The following is a 19,054-nucleotide window of genomic DNA, read 5'->3' on the forward strand; positions in this document are numbered from 1 at the left end:
ATAAAAAAAGTATGTAAGGGAACCTAAGAGTCATCCACGTGACCACCAACTCTCCTTGCTCTCTTTTTAGAAAATTAATAGGCAAAGGAAGCATGGCTGGTATTTCATGAAATGACTTCTAGCTTTTTAAATCTAGGCTTTTCTCTTTCTTGGATTGTTAGTAGCCACAAATTAATCCTCCTGATTTTGTTAATGTAGCTCTCAAATTCAGTGTCACTTTCACTTTTAGAACACAGTAACAATAATATATCTTCCCAAACAGCAAGGAAGTGCTGAATGCCCCAGGTAAGGTCTTGGCCCTTAATCTGATACTCTGGTTCTTATTATCTTCCTAGTCAAAGAATACTTTGCCCAGGCCTGGTAACAGAGCTCTTCATTCATGAAATGTAGCTTGCCACCACAGTTGAGTCACAGAGAATCTGAAAACTATAGTGGGCATCATGGTTTATGGCACCCATGTATGTCACAATTTGTAGTGGATTTTTGTGTGTATTTTAGATAAAACACTTATTTCTATGGTGTCTATAAACACTCAGAAAGTTTTGCCTGATACTTAGCCACATGGTCCTGCACTCCACAAGCATGACGACCTTGTGCGGGACAACAAAAGCTCACACTCCATTGTCATCTTTTGAAATACGCTGAAAGATTTAGTGCAGCCATATTAAAGAGACAATACAAGTTCCCCTGGGGTACAATTATGCTTTGCAAGCATTATCTTGCAAGTATCTCCCTTGTAAAAAGATATCTGAAATATATTCGCACATCAGTCTTCTCCCAGCTCTAGAATTACCTGTTGTTTCCATCTCTCCTAAAAGAAATTTTTTTTTCTAATGTCATGCTTGGGTCTGCTGACATTTGTACTTGGCATCACCTTTTGCAAAGAAATTTACAAAGGGCATGAAAACTCATTTGTGCTTGCTTGTGTTTGTTTGGTTTTACACTTCTCTCTGAATGGATGCTAGGAAGCCATTTTCAAGGAACTCTTGCCTCTTCATCGTGCTGTGGGATTTTTAATTAATTAATTAATTCATTAATTAATTTTTTACCCAAAGGTTAAAAAAATAAAGCATCTTCCTCAGACAATGATTCAGGCTTCAGGGCCAAACCTCTGAATGACAAGCCATGCCTTAGGAAACAGTAGTTACTTCCTCATAAGGATTTTATTTTCTTCCAACCACAGGAAGAGGAGGAACTTGAGAAACCCATTAGAGAGCTTTGCCATACAGAAAAAAACATTTTCGAACTTCCAAGCCAAGCGGCTGGCTTGTTGTTTGAAATGTTTTCATTATTAGATTTAAAACAAAATGATTTGTGCAGTGTCTGCATTGTTTAGTACTTTAGATGCACACCCCTTATCCCAGAGCTTGGGAGGCAGAGGCAGGTGTATCTCTATGAGTTCAAAGCCAGCCTGGTCTACAAAGCAAGTCCCAGGACACCCAAGGCTACACAGAGAACCCTATCTCAAAAAAACAAACAAACAAAAATCATAAGAAGCCACCATGCTTTGTTTAACACCCAGGGCACAAAGAACCACTCAGGAGTAGTGACACCAAATTTGAGAGATAAATTAACAAATGCAAAAGAATTAATTAGCTGCTACTAAAAATCTAGAAAATTGTGGTACTAACTCTGCAGGCATAGAAGATGCACTGTGGTAGAATTATCAGAACCTTTCACCACAGTTTCAGAGAGCCACTGTATATGCGCAGCTCGGGGTCTTGTCTGGCGCCTTATGTCATCAGCGGGCGACTGTGTCCCGCCTTAAAAAGACAGACACGGACCCCCCTCCCCCTCTCTCTCCTTCTCTTCCTGTATTTCCTCTCTCTGTCCCTGCTCTGTTCCCTCCACCAGGCCTGGCTCTTCCCCATCCCACCCCCCTTTCCCTCCATTAAAGCTCTAAAACTAATACTGGGTTCTGCCGTGGCTGTGACTCTTCTGCCAACCCACCAGCGTCCTTCATCCTTTCAGCCACTGACACCAAGAAATATGTAGCAGTGTTGAAGTACCAGTATGGTGGCCCTGAAGCATTACTGCATGAATATCTGAAGGTGAATCAATGGAGAGATCCCAGAATGCTACGGATGTTAAGACTGTGAGACATTCATTGAGGAAAGCTGCAGAAATAGTGTAGAGCTTGCCCAAGAAAGAGGATAATTACTGCAAGCAGCAGAAGTGGACAGGTGGGACTACCCAAGCCCTCTGGAGATCCATCCTGAGTCCTACATGTTGGCCGTAGAGTTACAAGATTTGATGCTTGCCTTGGTTCCATTGTGAGTTAGAACTGAGCAATTTGATGTTTTTTCTTTTTCTTTCTTTCTTTCTTTCTTTCTTTCTTTCTTTCTTTCTTTCTCTCTCTTTCTTTCTCTCTTTCTTTCTTCCTTTCTTTTTTCTCTCTCTTTCTTTTTCTCTTTCTTTCTTCTTTTCTTTTTTCTCTTTCTTTCTTTCTTTCTTTCTTTCTTTCTTTCTTTCTTTCTTTCTTTCTTTCTTGATGTTATAGGAGATCACTGTTAAGAGACTTCCTTGAGTCTCAGAAGAGAATTCAGACTTTTAAAAGTGTTGAAATTGTTTAGGATTATGGAAACTTCTGAAGTTGGATGGGATATATTTTTGCAGTGTAAGATAAGATTATGGGACTAAGAGGTAGAAGGTTACAGCTTATAAGTGATGGACTTGGGTGTCATGTTGACATGGGGTTGAGTTGTGATCTTTAGAATTGTCAACTAGGCACAATCTAGAACCACGAGGGAGACAGACCTCCAGGCAGGCATGCCTACAAAGATGATTTAAATTATGTTAGCCACTGGGCATGACTATGAGGAAGTGTCTTAATTGGGTTAACTGCAGTGAGAAGACCCACTCTGAAGAAGGCGGTACCATTTCCTGGCCTTAGATCCTGAACTGTATAAACAAGGAAGCTACCTGAGCACAGCACTCTCTACTTCCTGATTGTGGATATAATGTGATGAGCCTCCTCAAGCTCCTGCCACCATGAAGAACTATACCCTGGGACTGTTAGCCAAAATGAACCTCCTTTTACTCCCACCTCCATTCTCCCTCTTTCCCTCCCTCCCCCATCCCTCTCTCCCTCCCTCCCTCCCTCCCTCCCTCTCTCCCTCCTTTCTTAAGTTGATTTCGTCAGGCTATTTTATCACAACAGAGACATAACTGATACATATGATAATCCTGCTTTTATTTTTTAATAACTGCAAGGTCAGTTCTTATTCTCAACTATGGGTTGCAACCCCTTTGAGGTTGCATATCAGATATCCTGCATATCAGATAGTTACATTACAATCCATAACACTAGCAAAATTACAGTTATGAAATGGCAATGAAAATAATTGTATGGTTGGGGGTCACTACAATATGAGTAACTGTATTAAAGGGTCACAGCATTAGAAAGGTTGAGAATCACTGCACAGGGATGTTTTTTACACCAGCTTCACCATTTTACCTTCCTATTTTAATGTAGAAAGATTTCCAGGTCTCCATATCCTTATCAATCCTTATTTTCCATTTTGAAGCATAAATATCTTAGTGGCTATGACATATCTTATTGTCCTTTTGTTAGCAACAAATGATACTGAACCATCATCCGTGTGATTATGACCCCTGCTTATATCTTTTTTGTAGGCTCAAGTCCTATCATTTCAAATGTGAGAAGTTTTTTGCCCTTTTTCTGAATTGCATAAGTTGTTTATATATTGTTGGTATTAATCATTAGATTGTGGTTAAGGAAAATACTTTGTGTAGCATTAATCTTTTTTAAATTTATTGACACATAATTATAAAATTATACTTTTAGGGGACTTTCTATGAGCACTTAAGATTTGTTGTTTTGTGACAGTTACATAAAAAGTGTTTTTATTCAACAGTGTTATTCAACCTGTTATTCAAGTCTCTTTTTCATGTTGACCTTCAGCTTTGATCACATATTTATTACTGAAGTACAGTGTCAAAATTTACACTATTGTTCTCTTAAAGACTATCATGTTCGCTCTGTTGTTTGGTTATATTATCATATCTTATTGATAAAATGAATATTTTAATCAAAGTATAGTGGCCTTCTTTGTCTCCTGTATTATTTTTAAAAAAATCTAAAAATCTAGGGGGTGGCGAAATTTGCCTTATTACCTCTCCCTTCCCCTTTTCTCCTCTCAAGTGTCGTTTTTTAGTTTCCTGGCCTCTAAATACACCCATTCTCACATTAATATAGTTATGAAAATTAGAAGCTAAGCCTGCAGCGTTTCTTCATACAATATGCTCCAATTCTATCCATTTTCTTGAAAAGTTCTTAATTTCATTTCTTCTTTATGGCTGAATAAAATTCCATTTTATGGATGTGCCACATTTTTCTAATACACAAATGTGAACACATTTTTGTTTTCTAAATCAAGAAAGCAAACAAAAGCAGAGTTACAAACCCAATATAAATATTGACTTTTATGTCTGTCCAGTTAATTTCATCTGACATCTTCATTTCAATTTGATGAATACCCTTTAACATTTCTGGTAGGACAGCTTTTTTCTGGAAGAAAAATCTCCTTCAGCTTTTGTTTGTCTAGGAATGTCTTACTTTATCCCCCATTTTTGAAGACAATGACAAAATACGGCAGGATATTATCTGTTTCCTTCACAACTTTAAATGTGCTGTTATGCTGCTCTCCAGTCTGTAAGATTTTTAAAAATTATGTGGCTGATAATCTTATCATACTTCCATTGTACTTAACAAGACACTTTTCTTCTTTCCTTCAAGATTCCGTCTTTGTCTTTGTCTCTAAGGCTCTAAGCAGTGTGAGCATAATACATTTTAGTACAGCTTTCTTTCAGTTTATATCACTTGGAGTTTGGAAGCCTCTTGGGTGTGTACCTAAATGGAATTCTACTCCAGTGTATTATTCATTTCACTTTGCAGCTATATAACTTTTGCTTGGTTTCTTTTCTAATTTCTTCTTCTTATCTTGTTCTTATGTTCTTTCCATTTTTCTTTTGTTCAATAATCATACTTAGCATTTTGAAGACATTTAAAATAGTTATTTCAAAGCATTTATTGGGCCAGAGAGATGGCTCACTTGGTGGATACATTTGTCTGCTGCCAAGCATGACAAGCCCACATTCAACCTCTGGGACAAACATGGTGGAAGGCCAGAACTGACTACCACAAGTTCCTTTCTGACCTCTGTATTTGCTCAGTGACATGCACTCTTGTACATACCTGAACAAATAAATATGTATTTTTTTTGAGACAGGGTTTCTCTGTGTGACAGTCCTGGTTGTCTTGGTACTTGCTTGGTGGACCCTGCTGGTCTCAAACGCACTGAGATCCACCTGCCTCTGTCTGAAATAAAATTTGTAATGTAAACAAATAGAAAGCCTTACCCGGTAAGTGCTCTCACCAGGGTTCTAGCTTTATTTTCTTCCCTCTAGTGAGATACACTTTCCTGTTTTGTTGTATACATTTTGGTGAAAACTGAACATTTGAGTAACATGATGTGGCAACTTTAGCAGTCAGATTCTCCATCATCTCCAAGATGTATAGATGTGTGTGTGAGAGAGAAAGGGGGGGAGGATTGCTGATTAATACAGTTGTCTATTTGTTTAATGAATTTTACAAATTATTTCTGTAAACATTGTATTTCTTACTGTTGGACATGAGTAAAGCATCTCTTTTTCTTAGTATGCTTTTAGCTAGTGTTCTAACATACATACTAATCCTAATGCTAGAAAATGTAAAATTCAAACAGAAAGCTAAAAGCAAAACACTTCTCTCAGTATTTAAAAAATAACTTAGGTATTGCCAAAATTTCTTTTTATGTATTTGAGCGTATACTTTTTGAGATACAGTGTCATCTGACTGGCCTGAAACTCACTATGTAGATCAGGCTGACCTTGAATTTGCAGCAATTCTGAATCTGCTTCTAAAGTGAATAGATTACAAATGTGTCTGACCATACTCAGAAAGAAGTCTATTTAATTTGAAAACACTTTGGGATTTGCTTCCAATTCAGATGGTTAGTTTGAATTGTCAGCTTCACACAACCTAGAATCACTTGGAAAGAGAGTCTTAGTGAGGAATTATCTAAATCAGGTCAGCCTGTGGGTATCTTATGGGGGACTGTATTACTAGTTAGTTGAAGTAAGGAGAGCCATCCTAGATGTGGGCAGCATCTTCTGCTAGTGGCTCAGATAAAAGGAAGTGGAAGAAGAAAATGTTCCCTTCTTCGTTGGCTTGGCCTTTACTCTCAATGGTGATTTCATCTACCCTGTTGCTGCAGCTGCTGATTCCACCAGCGATATAATAGAACCTGGCGTCTTCCTGCTTACAACATGAACTGAAGACCTGTATCTCCCAGGCATCCTTCAGGCCCTTGGTGCAGATTGAGGCTGCTGAGGCACGTAGCACAGCCTTGAGGGCTGAACAGCTGCTCAGTTCTCAACCTCTTGTCCACTGTACTGTGTAAACCAACCTAGTAAACAAGCCTTTTATGGTCAGTAAGATAGCTCAGCCCATAAAAGTGCTGGCTGTCAAGCCTGATACCCTGATAACCCCAGGAACTGAGGTCCATCTCAGTAACCCACATGGTGGAACTAAAGAACAAAATAATTCTGCTTTGCGTGGCATCTTCTGACCTCTGCATACATGCTATGGCATGTAATTGTATGGCTGTGTGTGTGTGTCACATGTGATAAATATGAATATACAGACAGAAGTGAAACCTCAGGGAAATATACTAGTTCATTGAGTGCCCTGGCCCTCAAAGGGTTTAATGTGTTTCTCATACTTCTTTTATTTTTGTTTTTTGGAGACAAAGTCTCACTATGCAGCCTTGGCAGGCCTGTAACTCTCGGTGTAGGCGAGTCTGGCCTTGAACTCCTAGAAATTTGCCAGCCTTTGCCTCCCAAGTGCTGAGATTAAAGGCACATGTGTCTGGCATCTTATTTGGCAATTCTCATACTTCTTATGGGAATCCAATTAGTTCACTAAAGAGTGGGTTGTTGCTAAAGTGAAAAATAGCTCACCCACATTATCTTGTTTCCTGCTTTTCACATATGGCTATTCTCTTACCTATGTATGTCTTGCACATGTGATGCTATCATTCCATCTGTCATGAGTCCATTCTCAGAGGTAAAATTGCTAATCTTGGACTTTTCTAAAATGGTACTAAATAAACCTCATTTTGTTATAGAGAACTCAGGATCAAGAATTTTATTATAGCAGTGGAAATTGGGCTAATACACAATGTTAATAAAAGCACAAAGGACTTTAATATTTTCTTCTTAGATTGATTTTTTCAGTACTAAGTAGGGATTAAATACAGAGCCTTGGGTGCTTTGCTGACTGAGATATAGCCTCTGCTGTTATGTTGGCCATCTTAACATTGTGACATATATACCTTAAACTCTAATATTTGTTTTTTGTCTTAACATTTACTTTATCAATTTTTTGTAGTGATATGATGCCAGTTTTACTTTGGATACTGCACAGGCAAGTTTTTTTCCTAATATCTGATATCAATCTTTGTCAGCAACATGTGATTTATTGTTTTATCTACTCATATTTAGAATATTCAGCCAACTTAAATTCACTCTATTGATAATATTTGTGCTATGCCTCTCAGTTGACTCCCATGTTCTGTTTTCTTTCTGATTAAATAAAACTACAAGTGCTTAGTTTTGGATCTCCAAATCGAATGTTCAAACGTGTATGTCTGTGTGTATAGCCATTGACTTAAAATACATGGATTCTCTCGGAGAGAAAGTCTATTGAAAATGTTCATTTCTTTTCTTCCTCTTCTTTCTTTCTTTCTTTCTTTCTTTCTTTCTTTCTTTCTTTCTTTCTTTCTTTCTTTCTTCCTTTCTTCCTTCCTTCCTTCCTCCTTCCCTCCCCTCCCCTCCCCTCCCCTCCCTCCCTCCCTCTTTCTCTCTTTCTTTCTTTTCGAGACAGGGTTTCTCTGTGTAGCCCTAGTTGTCCTGGAACTTGCTTTGTAGACGAGACTGGCCTCAAACTCACAGAAATCTGCCTACCTCTGTCTTCCAAGTGAGTGCTGGGATTAAAGGTGCGTGCCACCACACCTGGTGAAAGTCTTAGTTTCTATAGGGGACTTATAATTTTTTTTTTTTTTTTTTGAGCTAAGGATTGACCCTAGGGCCTTGCGCTTGCTAGGCAAGTGCTCTAATGCTGAGCTAAATCCCCAACCCATAATTCTTTTTTAAAAAAGGCAATTCATCGCAGAGCCAGAAAAGAAAGTATGACTGTGTTTTCACTGTCAAGAATCACTTACATAACTTTGGTGAGGCCTCTGTTTTCAGTCTTCACATTGTCCACATCTATAACCTAGATCCTAAAACCCTATGAATTTCTACAGAGTCGTCTAGTGTAACTGTCTGCCAAGATATTTCAAGGGCTCCTCAGCCTTATCACACGGAAAAGCAGTGACCAAGAGGAAGTAGCCTGCTTCTCTGAACCAGACATCTTGCTCAGGTAAATTCAAATTGCAGTACTGGATCCGGTCACAAGGTGTCCCTTTACTCTACACTTTAAGTTTCTACACTGGACAACCAAATTATGTTCAGGAAAAAAAAAATCCATTCTTACAAGTTAGAGAATATTATTTACTAAACAGTCCATATTAATTCTTGAAGAGGTATATGCATCAAACAACCAAAGGAAGGATTCCACCTGAACATTTCCTTTTCCTTCTTGAATCCACACAATAAATATCTATCTTCCATTTTTATTGCTAGAAGGCATGCTAATTTTCTACTGGGTAGCTTTTTGCTCTGTGCTCTGACTTCTGCTTTTTCGTTTTTCTATTAGCTCTTCCATTCATTTTTTTTTTTCATAAATTGGACTTACTTTGATGACCTCAACAGTCCTCAGCATCAGGAATGATGCTTTTGTTTTTGTCTTCCAGTTCTGAGTGTCGATTACCTGTGTGACTGTTGATTGTGAGAACTTGGTTAGATTAATAGACACCTGGGTCACGAGTTAAGCTCATCTTTGGATGTGTTTCCAGAGAAGATTACCTGGCCTGAATGTAGGCAGCACCACTGCATAGACTAGAATCCCAGACAGAAAAAGACAAAGGAGAAAGTTAGCTGACTGCTGCCATTTCCCTCTCTGTGCTTCTTGTTGGATGCTAAAGACAAGCCATTCATACTACCCAACCTAATGGACTGGCCAAAAAAACCCCTTCCTCCATTAAGTTGGTTATTACGAAATAGTTGGTCCCAGCACCAAGAAAAGTAACACACACACACACACACACACACACACACACACACACACACACACGATACTGAGAAGTAGGGTTGTTGCTATGACTACTTGTCCATACTTTGTAGGCTTTTGGAAAGAATCTGTAAAAGTTTGATGTCATGACCTAGAAAAGCCCTAGCATGGCATAAGAAGAATTTAATGGGTACTAGCTCTTCTGTAAGTTTAGAAGCTGGGAATGCTAATAGGAAGGTCAATAGGAAGGCCAGTGTTCATGAGCTTTCAGAGGAGTGTAAGAACTCTATTGGAGTTATTAAACCATAACCTTTCCTTTCTTGTTTATCTCCAAGGTCCCATGTTAAAATTGATATCACAATCTAAAACACATTTCAACTTTTAAAAGTCCCACAGTCTCTAAAAATTCAAAAACTTCAGAAGTTCAGTCTTAGTGGGACAGTGATGGTGCACGCCTTTAATCCCAGCACTTGGGAGGCAGAGGCAAGTGGATCTCTGTGAGTTCAAGGCCAGCCTGGTTTGCAGAATGAGATCCAGGACAGTCAGAGCTACACAGAGAAACCCTGTCTTGAAAAACAAACAAACAAACAAACAAACAAACAGATCAACACAAGGAGTGTACCTTATTGGGGATCTTTCAACCAGCTCTAAGTTTGGCACAGAGACTGTATCAGTTCATTTTCTGTTACTATAACGAAATACATGAGGTTTAACACTTAACTGAGAAAGGCTGTTTATTTGGCATTTAGTTTCTGAGATTCAAAGGCATAATACTTGGCTTTGACTTCTATGGTGAAGGGTTACTGACTATATCATAGCATGATGGATGACAACATGGTAGCTGTTGGTGGGAAGGACAAGAGGACGCTGGAGAACGATCCTAAGTGTTGGTGGGGTCATCTTCCCCCTTTCATAACCACCCTCTTGTGAGAAATAAGCAGGGTTCCTTGAGAATTGCATGAGTTCCTATCCAAGGCAATACCCTTCAATGACCTAACAGCCTCCTATAGCTGAAAGTAGCTGGAAAAGGACAATGAGGCAAGGATAAGTTTTTGAGGCAAGGAAAAGCTTTCACTTGGAATGCTAACAAAGCAAAGAAAGTGAGATGCTCTTGCCAACAAAGACTACTTCAGTGGACTCAGGAATGCGAAGTGGCTTTTTAGAGAAGAAAAGGCAACGGGCAGCAAAGGACTGTTGACTGGAGACTTCTAGATACCACCATGCCAGGAATGGGCCATTGTCTTAGTTACTCTTATCTTGGTGTCTGTAGCTTTGAAGAGGAGCAAGATTGTGCAAATCTAGGTCAAATCAGCCTTGTATTATTGTTGTGAACAAACCATTTCTTAAATTACTGCTATGGCTACATGTAAAATTGAGCAGCAATCTGATTCAAAGGTTAAGGTAAGCAAAGAGAAGCTACACCAGGAAGGCAGCAATGCCACATTGTTTTCCAGACATTGTAGACACCTACTGGGCATGTATGAGCAAGCAAAAAGCCAGGACTTTCACCTAAAGAGGCTTACAAGTCCCTAACCAAGCAGCCATTATCATCACAAAATCAGTGAGTTGACTTTAAAGTCATTTAAAAGATAAAGAAGCTAGAGCTCCCCCCACCCCCATTAAAGGGGAACACAAACCATATGCAAACCACAGCTCCATTCTCAGGGCAGTGTTCTTTCCAATAGCCTCAAGTGATTGAGACTCAAGCTAACCCTGGGTTATTTAGGTCTCAAATGCACCCCTGAGAAGTGAAATAAAATGGGAATGAGTGAATGTTGACGGTTGTCTATATTAGCTAAGTGGTTTGGAGCAGTAAAGACACACAGTGTTAAGACATCCCAACAATTCATGATATAAATGGCATCACTTTCTTTAAGATGAGGAGACCTACTGTGTGCTAACAATATGGACCTGACAACTGATCAAGTAGTGATTCTTCAGGCAGCACAACTTCTCGACAGTACTACCATCAGGGCTCTAAAGTCAAACATTATTTTTATTCACTTTAAATCGTTCTCCCTAACAACATCACAAGATAATAATCATTTTAAAAGCATATACTTTTAAAGCCTTTACTATATACCAGGCCCTAAATAACGTACATGTATGAATCCATGCATGTATCTGAAATAATTTGGCTCTTACTTCTGACTGTAAAACAACATTACTTTTGAAAAAACTACAGCAGTATTAAGAATAAAGTTTAAATTGCCTTCAAGAAATCCCACTCCTATTCCAAGGTCTTTTTTTTTTTTTTTTTTTTTTTGTCCCTATTCCTGCCCTACCTACCTGGTTCCACACAACAAAGGAGTATGTTTCAGATGAAGCGGGGAGGGGCTACAGAAAGATAAATTGGGGAGCTAGTGATACTGGCAGTTGGGGGTGGGAGAGAGGAAGGGCCAATTATTAAACGAAGCAGAAAAGTTCGTAGCTCCAGAAAATAAGATGCCCCTCTTTAGAATCAGAGAACTGCAAAAACAACAGTAAAACAACCCGCACATTTTTTTTTCCTCCAGAAAAGACTGACAAGGCCAAGTGTGTGTTTGAGAAGGGGGTAGGTGAGGGAACAGAGGGCGGGCCCACATCTGCCGCGCTTTTTGTGGGAGTGGAGATTGGGGATGGAGCTCACTGGTGACGTAGCTCTCATGTGACCAGGAGTCGACGTGTGCAGAAATCCTGTTAGTCTGGTCCTTGTTTCCATCTGGGTACCAGCTTCCTTCAGCCTTGCAGGCGGCGGTGTGAGAGGGCCGCGGAAGGAGGAGACGGCTGGCTTGAATTCTCCAGGTTGGTGTCAGAAGGGGTATTGCCTGGGCTTTTCTAGTGCCAGGTGGTCTAGGGTAGCGACTACAGTTCCAGTTAAGTCCGTCCCTCTACCCTTTACCTTTTCTGCAGGAAAGGGCAGTTGTGAAAGGAACTAGGGAGTCTGAAAGGCTAGGAGACCTATGATGGCTCAAAAATAATCATACTCGGAGATTTGGGACCTCTACAGCCGCTCGGCTTCCCAAACCTCGTCTTGGATCTACAGATAGTTGGGGAATAAATATCTCTTTCTTACCCCCTGTCTAATTAGAAAGACAAGCTAACTTGAGGGGTGGGAAGGGGGAGTCCGGTGGGAAACAAAGGGTGGGGAACTTCCGTAAGCAAGACCTGAAATAAGGAAAGCTCGGGGAGCTCGCTCTGCTGAGCACCCGGGGCTCGCTCGCCCGCCCCACCCCCAACATCCCCTCCCTTCTCCCTTTGCCTGCAGGTTTGTTCTTTGTACCGCTCCCGGCTGAAATAAGTAGGTGAAAGAAACTGACCAGATCCCTACCTGGTAAGTGAAGGTAACTTTATAAAGACTCGCAGGGTGTGGGTTGGTGAAGGCTGGCAGAGGCTGAAGGCCACACTCCCCTCTCCCTTCCCCCTTGAGCAACCTACCCCCCCCCCCCCTTTTGGAGGGCCCCGCGTTAGGCCTGTAAAGGGAGAAAGATTTGTGGAGGGCTGGGGCGGGAGGCGGGAAGGAAGGCCTTGGAAAATGCTTGAGGGAGGGACTAGAGAGGGGAGGGGGTGGAAAAATGGAGGTAAGAGGGGCGGGGCCAGGGAAACCTTGATTAGGGACTGGGCTTTTCAGGTGGAAGGTATTTGCTGAGGTCTGTTGGACCAAAATGGGGTGGGGAGGGAGAGAGAGGAGGGAAAGAGGGAAGGCGAGGGAGGGGGAGGGGGGAGAGGAGGGAAAAGAGGGAAGGCAAGGAAGGGAGGGAGGGAGGGAGGGAGGAAGAGGGGGAGAGAGAGAGAGAGAGAGAGAGAGAGAGAGAGAGAGAGAGAGAGAACGAGAACGGTGAGGAGACCTTTTGTGCACAGCACCTGAACACTTACCAAGTCTTCCATTTACTGTCTCCTGCTTGCTTCCTAGAAATAACCGCAGTCGCGAATAGGCAGGAAGAAGCAAAGAAGGAAGAGAAGCATACACAAGATGAAACCCTGCCAAAAAATGGAAGGAAACCCAGAAAATGGGGATGAGCCAAAGCCCGAGGAAGAGCCAAAGCCCGAGGAAAAGCCAGAGGAGGGGGAAGGACCAGAAGAGGAGGAAAAATCAGAGGAAACTTTTCGGGAGATGCTGATTCAGTCTCTTCAGGATTTTAAGGAGGATATACACAACAGGCATTTAAGCAGTGAGGATATGTTTAGAGATGTGGATGAAATAGATGAGATAAGGAGAGTGAGAAACAAACTTATAGTGATGCGTTGGAAGGCTAATCGAAGCCATCCTTACCCATATTTAATGTAGTTTGCCTTGCTTTCTGTTTCTCTGCTATCACCATTGCAATATAACTTTCTTTTTATTAGCATTTTCCTGATATACCTTTGCCCATCTCCCTGCTTTGAATCTGTTGCTGTTAGTGGTTTTTAGATGTATCTCTTCTTGTCTGCATCTTATTGTTGATTATATTTGAACCAATCTACAAGTCTCTGGCTTTTAATAAGAGAGCTTTACTGATTTGTAAAAAAAAAAAAAAAAATGAGCTTCTGATGAGATACAAAATGAGAAAAGGATACAAAATAATATGAGAATATCGTATTTTGAAAGACAAGAGTACCTTTGTATGTTACATATATGCACATATAAACTTGTGAAAGATGAATGATTTTTCTTCTGCTTATTTGTATTTGCCATATTCCTAAAATGAACATGCATTATTCTTGCTAAAAATAATAAAGGTTTTATAACTAAAAATAAGCATCTAACAGCAATTATCAATTTATTTCTAAAATAGTGGGGCACTTGTTATTCACTGACAAAATATTATAACCTTTGTGTTAAAAGACTAACATTGACATCTATTCTTATCTGCGATAATAAGCATAATCATCTTATAGGAATTTGGTGGTTGCCAAATAAGGTACTGAGAGCTGTTTAACAGGGTTTTAGCACCATTTGCTCACACAGGCTCCAAACACTAGAGATTTGTTCCTGCTATTTGGATGCATAGAGAAAGTAATATTCAAACTGCTTGAGAACAAACTCACTCAAGCAATTGTTAAGCAAGTGCTACATACTCCTTTATACCTGTCTAGACTCCCATCTAGCTGCTTTATAATACTAACATGGTACTCCAGCCCCTCTTCCCCATTCTGAAAAATTCAGTTCCCTGGTACTGTATAAAATTCTCAAGTACCAAGCCCAGAACACTTATTTGGTACTTCCTAGTGGGCCAGACCTGCACACATCAAAAGTGGTGGAAATTTTGTCCTTCTCTTCCATTTTGTTACACACTTAGGCAGTGGTACTTGGGTCACAGTGTCTTATGGTTATACCATGACAGCTTTGGGATCCTAATTCCTTTTATAAGGCTCAGATAGAATGGGCTCATCTGAGAGTTTGACCAGAACAGCTAAGTCAGAAGAACAGACATAGGCTTTCATCAGAATTCCTGCCCTGGATGTGAAGATACCATTTGGTCTTCCTGACTGTGCTTCCTTATAGGGAGTGATTTATCTTCAGCAGGCTGCCTGATGACAAGTTCTCTCAGGTTCAGCAAGTACCCTAATACCTGTGTAAATTTTATAGGAGTGGGGGAGGGGCTGAAGTCAGATTTAAGGACGTTCCCACCTCTGGCTGGAAATAAAGTGTGATGGTAATATGCCACCTATATATAATTTTTCCTTTATGATGCTCCTTTTGGGAGCTCTTCAGTTCTCCTCTTCAAGGTTATAACAGCTGGACAGATGATGATGTGGCTGGAATTGTGGGTGGAGTAATGTGAGAATCAAGGGGTGCACAGTGCCAATTTTACAGAAAGAAGTATATCCAGGTTTCTTTAGCTTGGAAGGTGGTCACTGGAGCTGGATGTGGAGTGGCTCACCCGGAACACACTCTTCTCCAGGTGGACCATCCTTTGCTTTCTCTGCTCCAACCTATAGTAGGCATCTAGTAGGGATGATGGCTGGGTTGTCATGGGCAAACTTATCTAAAAGAGGGCAGTTTTCCCTCACTGCAGATCAAAACACTAGACTTCCTTCTTTGATCAGGGGACTTAAAGGGCACTTTCCAAAAGAAACAAAGCACTAGCTCAGAATTCACTAAACAGAAACATTGGTTGTGGGAATCTTTACCCAAGATACGGCAGCTTTAGACGCAATCAGATAATTTATGTTAAGGGAGAAGGACCTGGAAGAAGGGGAAGGTGATTTTTAGACAGTAAGTATGAATTTTACATTGTAATGCCCATGTATTTATTTGAACATGTATTGGATACTTTTGGTTTAAAGTATATGAAGATAATTCAGGTGGAGGGTCATGTTATAAACTTTCATTTTTAGAAAAACTATTCAAATAATATAAATGAGTCGGTTCGAAGAAAAACGTTAAGTAGAACACAATGTTAATGGCCTTGGTGGTACACAGACATGCTAAAAATTACACTGTTAGGAAAAGTTCATAACTGCTTTACGAATAGTATTTGCATGCACCTGTCGAGAACTGTACTAAATCTAAGGTTTTATCCTACTTAGAAACTAACCAGTTAGCCTGCTGTTTTTCAGTGGAGGCTGGCATGAGAAGACAGTAAAGTCCTGGGTCAGAGATACATCATTATACATTATTATAGAGCAGCAGTAACTAGAACTTTATGCTGATTTGTACTGTCTCAGATTCCCAAATCTCTTGGGGTGACAAAGGGCCCATGATAGATGCTTAAATATGCACTGGGACTGGGGAATTTACTATTTTCAAAGAAATCATAAGCCTGTTGTGTGTCCAAGAGAAGATGTTGCCTCATACTTCGAGGTTGCTTACTGTAAGCACAACTGAAAAATTGTCTGCCTGGGTAAAGAATGCTCAGGGCCCTACATTCTTGGCATATGCAGTAAGAACACACAAGGACACTCAGGGCCTTTGGCAGACTGCCTTTCCTAATAGCACTTTGCTCAGGACAATAGATCATGGTGATGTCAAGCCTTATGAGAAAGTCTTTGAGGAACTTAAAAATTATACTAAAAGTAGTGTGTAGTGTCTATAGTTCCAGCACTCAGAAGGCAAATGCAGGAAGATCACGAGTTCAAGGTCAGTCTGGGCAAAATAGTAATTTTAACCCCAGATTGAACTACTCAAGACCCCATCTCAAAAGAAATTACTATAAGATGTAGTTTGCTATATAGTCTGGAGAATGATCTAAAATATCTTTATTTTTAGTTTTGAATGAGTGAATTTATTATACAGCAAGCTGAAGTTAAAATATAAATAGCAATATCAGACATTCAGATGATAAATAGACAGACAGAAGGCAGACAGACAGAAAAGTATCATCAAATCAGACACTCAAAATATCCAGCAAAAGCTGATTGAGGAAGTGCTCTTGGGGCAATTGACTGGAGTTCTCAATAGAGAGAGCACCCTATGGAGAGTCCCTCACAGAGCAGTGTCCCTCTTCAGGTGAGGCTTTCAAGTAAAGAATAAATAAGAACAGGTAGAGATAACACTGTCAAATCAAGAGCTTACAACATCCATCAAAAACCAACTGAAAACAATGAGGTGATCAGCTGAAGTTTTTGAATAAGTTTTCTCTCCATGGCTGAACTTCCGGATTCCTTTTCCTATTGCAGCAGGCAATTTTGTATCTTTGGTTAAGCAATAGTAAGATCTGCTGGAAATTATTTACCTTCTAACTGTTCTTAAGGACACGATGTTTTTCCTTGGGCTGTTTTGCTGTACTCTTTCCTGTTGCCGACTCAGGGGGGTCCAAACCATCCCCAGACAAGAAGCTTTGAAGAATACTTGGAGACAAACATGATTGAGTCTGAAATGAGGAGCAACCCACTTGCAGAGCCAGATTCTCAGTGACCCCAAAAGCGCACGACAATTTAGTAATCTGATATTACATACACTACACATAGTCGATACATTAACATGTCAATTCAAAACGACCGAGAGACAAGTGTTAAGGCTGCTGGATTCACCAGGACACTAAAGACAGTCTAAACTTGAGTAAATATTTCACTAGGAAAAAATGACAGAAGAATGTGTTCAAAACTCAGCCCCCATATCACGTACATTCAGACTCTGTAAAAGTACGGGTGTTTTGCCTGTGTATGTTTATGTGTCATATGCATGCAGTACCCACAGAGGCCGAAAGAGTGTATTGGATCCCCTGGAACTGGAGTTATAGGCCTTTGTAAGCCACCACGAGGGTGCTGGGAAATGTAGCAAAAACAACAACATAAATAGATGTCATTTAGTTGGGTAACTGGGTACAGAGTAGTTTACTACATACCATTTGTGTGGGGGGGGAATGGGTGTATAGATTTGTGTGTGCAACTATTTTTTTTTTAGATGGGGTCTCACTATGTAGCCCTGGCTGGCCTGGATCTCTGCTATGTAGACCAGGCAGACCCTGAGTTCACAGAGCTCTGTCTGACTCTGTCTCCAGAGTTCTGGGATTAAAGGCCTATGCCTTTGTCTATTTTTAATTGGAAAATACTCATGAAATCTTCTGTTCACATTTCCTTACTATTGTTGGTATAGTGTAGTAAAGCAGCTATTTAAAGGAGTTAGGTAGGCTCGTCTACAGTGCCTGTTGGCCATACATTGCCTGCTCCGTAGTACGGGCAGCAGCCATGCAGCTTCCTAAGTCTGTTCACTTTTTTGAATTCCTCAGATGCTTTAGCTTCTCTCTCTCTCTCTCTCTCTCTCTCTCTCTCTCTCTCTCTCTCTCTCTCTCTCTCTGGAGATTACATTAAATTTTTTTCATTTATTTTACATACTGACCACAGTTTCCCCTCCCTCCTCTCCTCCCATTCCCTCCCTCCACCATCCATCTACCCCTCCCCCATCCATTCCTTCTCTATCTCCATTCAGCAAGGGGTGGGCCTCCCATAGGAGTCCATACAGCAAAGTCAAAACATCAAGTTGAGGCAAGAACTAGCTCTTCCCCCTGCATCAAGGCTGGCCAAGGCAAGCCAGCATGGGGAATGGGTTCCCAAAAGCCAACTAAATGCCAGGGACAAGCTGATCCAACTGCTAGAAGTCCCACAAACAGACCGAGCTGCACAACTGTCACACACATGCAGAGGGCCTAGGTCGGTCCCATGCACGCTCCCTAGCTGTTGGTCCAGAGACCATGCGCTCCTATGAGCCCAGGTCAGCAGTCTCTGTGGGTTCCTCATCATGACCTTGACATCCACCCCCAACCCTTCCCCACCCCCCAGCTCTTTTCTTCTCTTTTCTAAACCCGCTTTCCCTAACACTCTGGGTCTTTTGCTAAAGCTCCCATCACCACCATGTGGCTGACCTCCATGGCAGCTTAACCAAACGGCATGGTGTTTTCTCCCCTCTTTCTCTTCTCCATCTTCCTCCTCCAGGCAGCTACCGAGATTTCAGCTGGCTTGTCCTGGGATTTTTCTTTTAAATTCTAATCAAATTGTCCTTGAGATTTTCATTGAGTCCATTCTTAAATTCTTATATTAATGAAACTTAGAACCCCAAAATGGGACGCTGACCTCCCTAGCATTAGTAGGGAAATCTCTACTATAGACCTCAGATGCCATCTGAAGGCATTCTTAGGCTTCTGATCAATGGAAGCTAGTAGTTTTCTTCCAAAAGCTTCAATGAATACTCACAAGTATGTTAGAACAGACATAGAGATAGACCAAGGAGTAAGTGGGCTAAAGGTAGCTGAAAATAAATTGTAATTAGGCTCTGAGCCTGCAACAATCTAACCAAAATGATTGAATTTCTGATCAGTAGCAGCTTTGCAGAAGGGTTAGTGTAAGGTATAGGTGCAGTTCTTTCCAAGAACTTTCATTCACATTAGCTAATGTAGGATGTGATGCTGGTTTTTGTTT

General features: G+C 40.7%; 1 protein-coding gene across 1 annotated transcript; it reads left to right on the forward strand.

Annotated features, from left to right (window-relative positions):
• The first annotated feature begins 11,870 nt into the window (after positions 1 to 11,870).
• Positions 11,871 to 13,742, forward strand: Tceal9 (transcription elongation factor A like 9). Its single transcript, XM_036174890.1, has 3 exons — positions 11,871 to 12,019; positions 12,483 to 12,548; positions 13,128 to 13,742. Exon 3 carries the CDS (start codon positions 13,188 to 13,190, stop codon positions 13,500 to 13,502), a length of 315 nt encoding a protein of 104 aa, XP_036030783.1. The 5' UTR covers positions 11,871 to 12,019; positions 12,483 to 12,548; positions 13,128 to 13,187; the 3' UTR covers positions 13,503 to 13,742.
• The last annotated feature ends 5,312 nt before the right edge of the window (positions 13,743 to 19,054 follow it).

The sequence above is a fragment of the Onychomys torridus genome, chromosome X (genome assembly GCF_903995425.1).
Source record: "Onychomys torridus chromosome X, mOncTor1.1, whole genome shotgun sequence".
Classification (NCBI taxonomy): domain Eukaryota; kingdom Metazoa; phylum Chordata; class Mammalia; order Rodentia; family Cricetidae; genus Onychomys; species Onychomys torridus.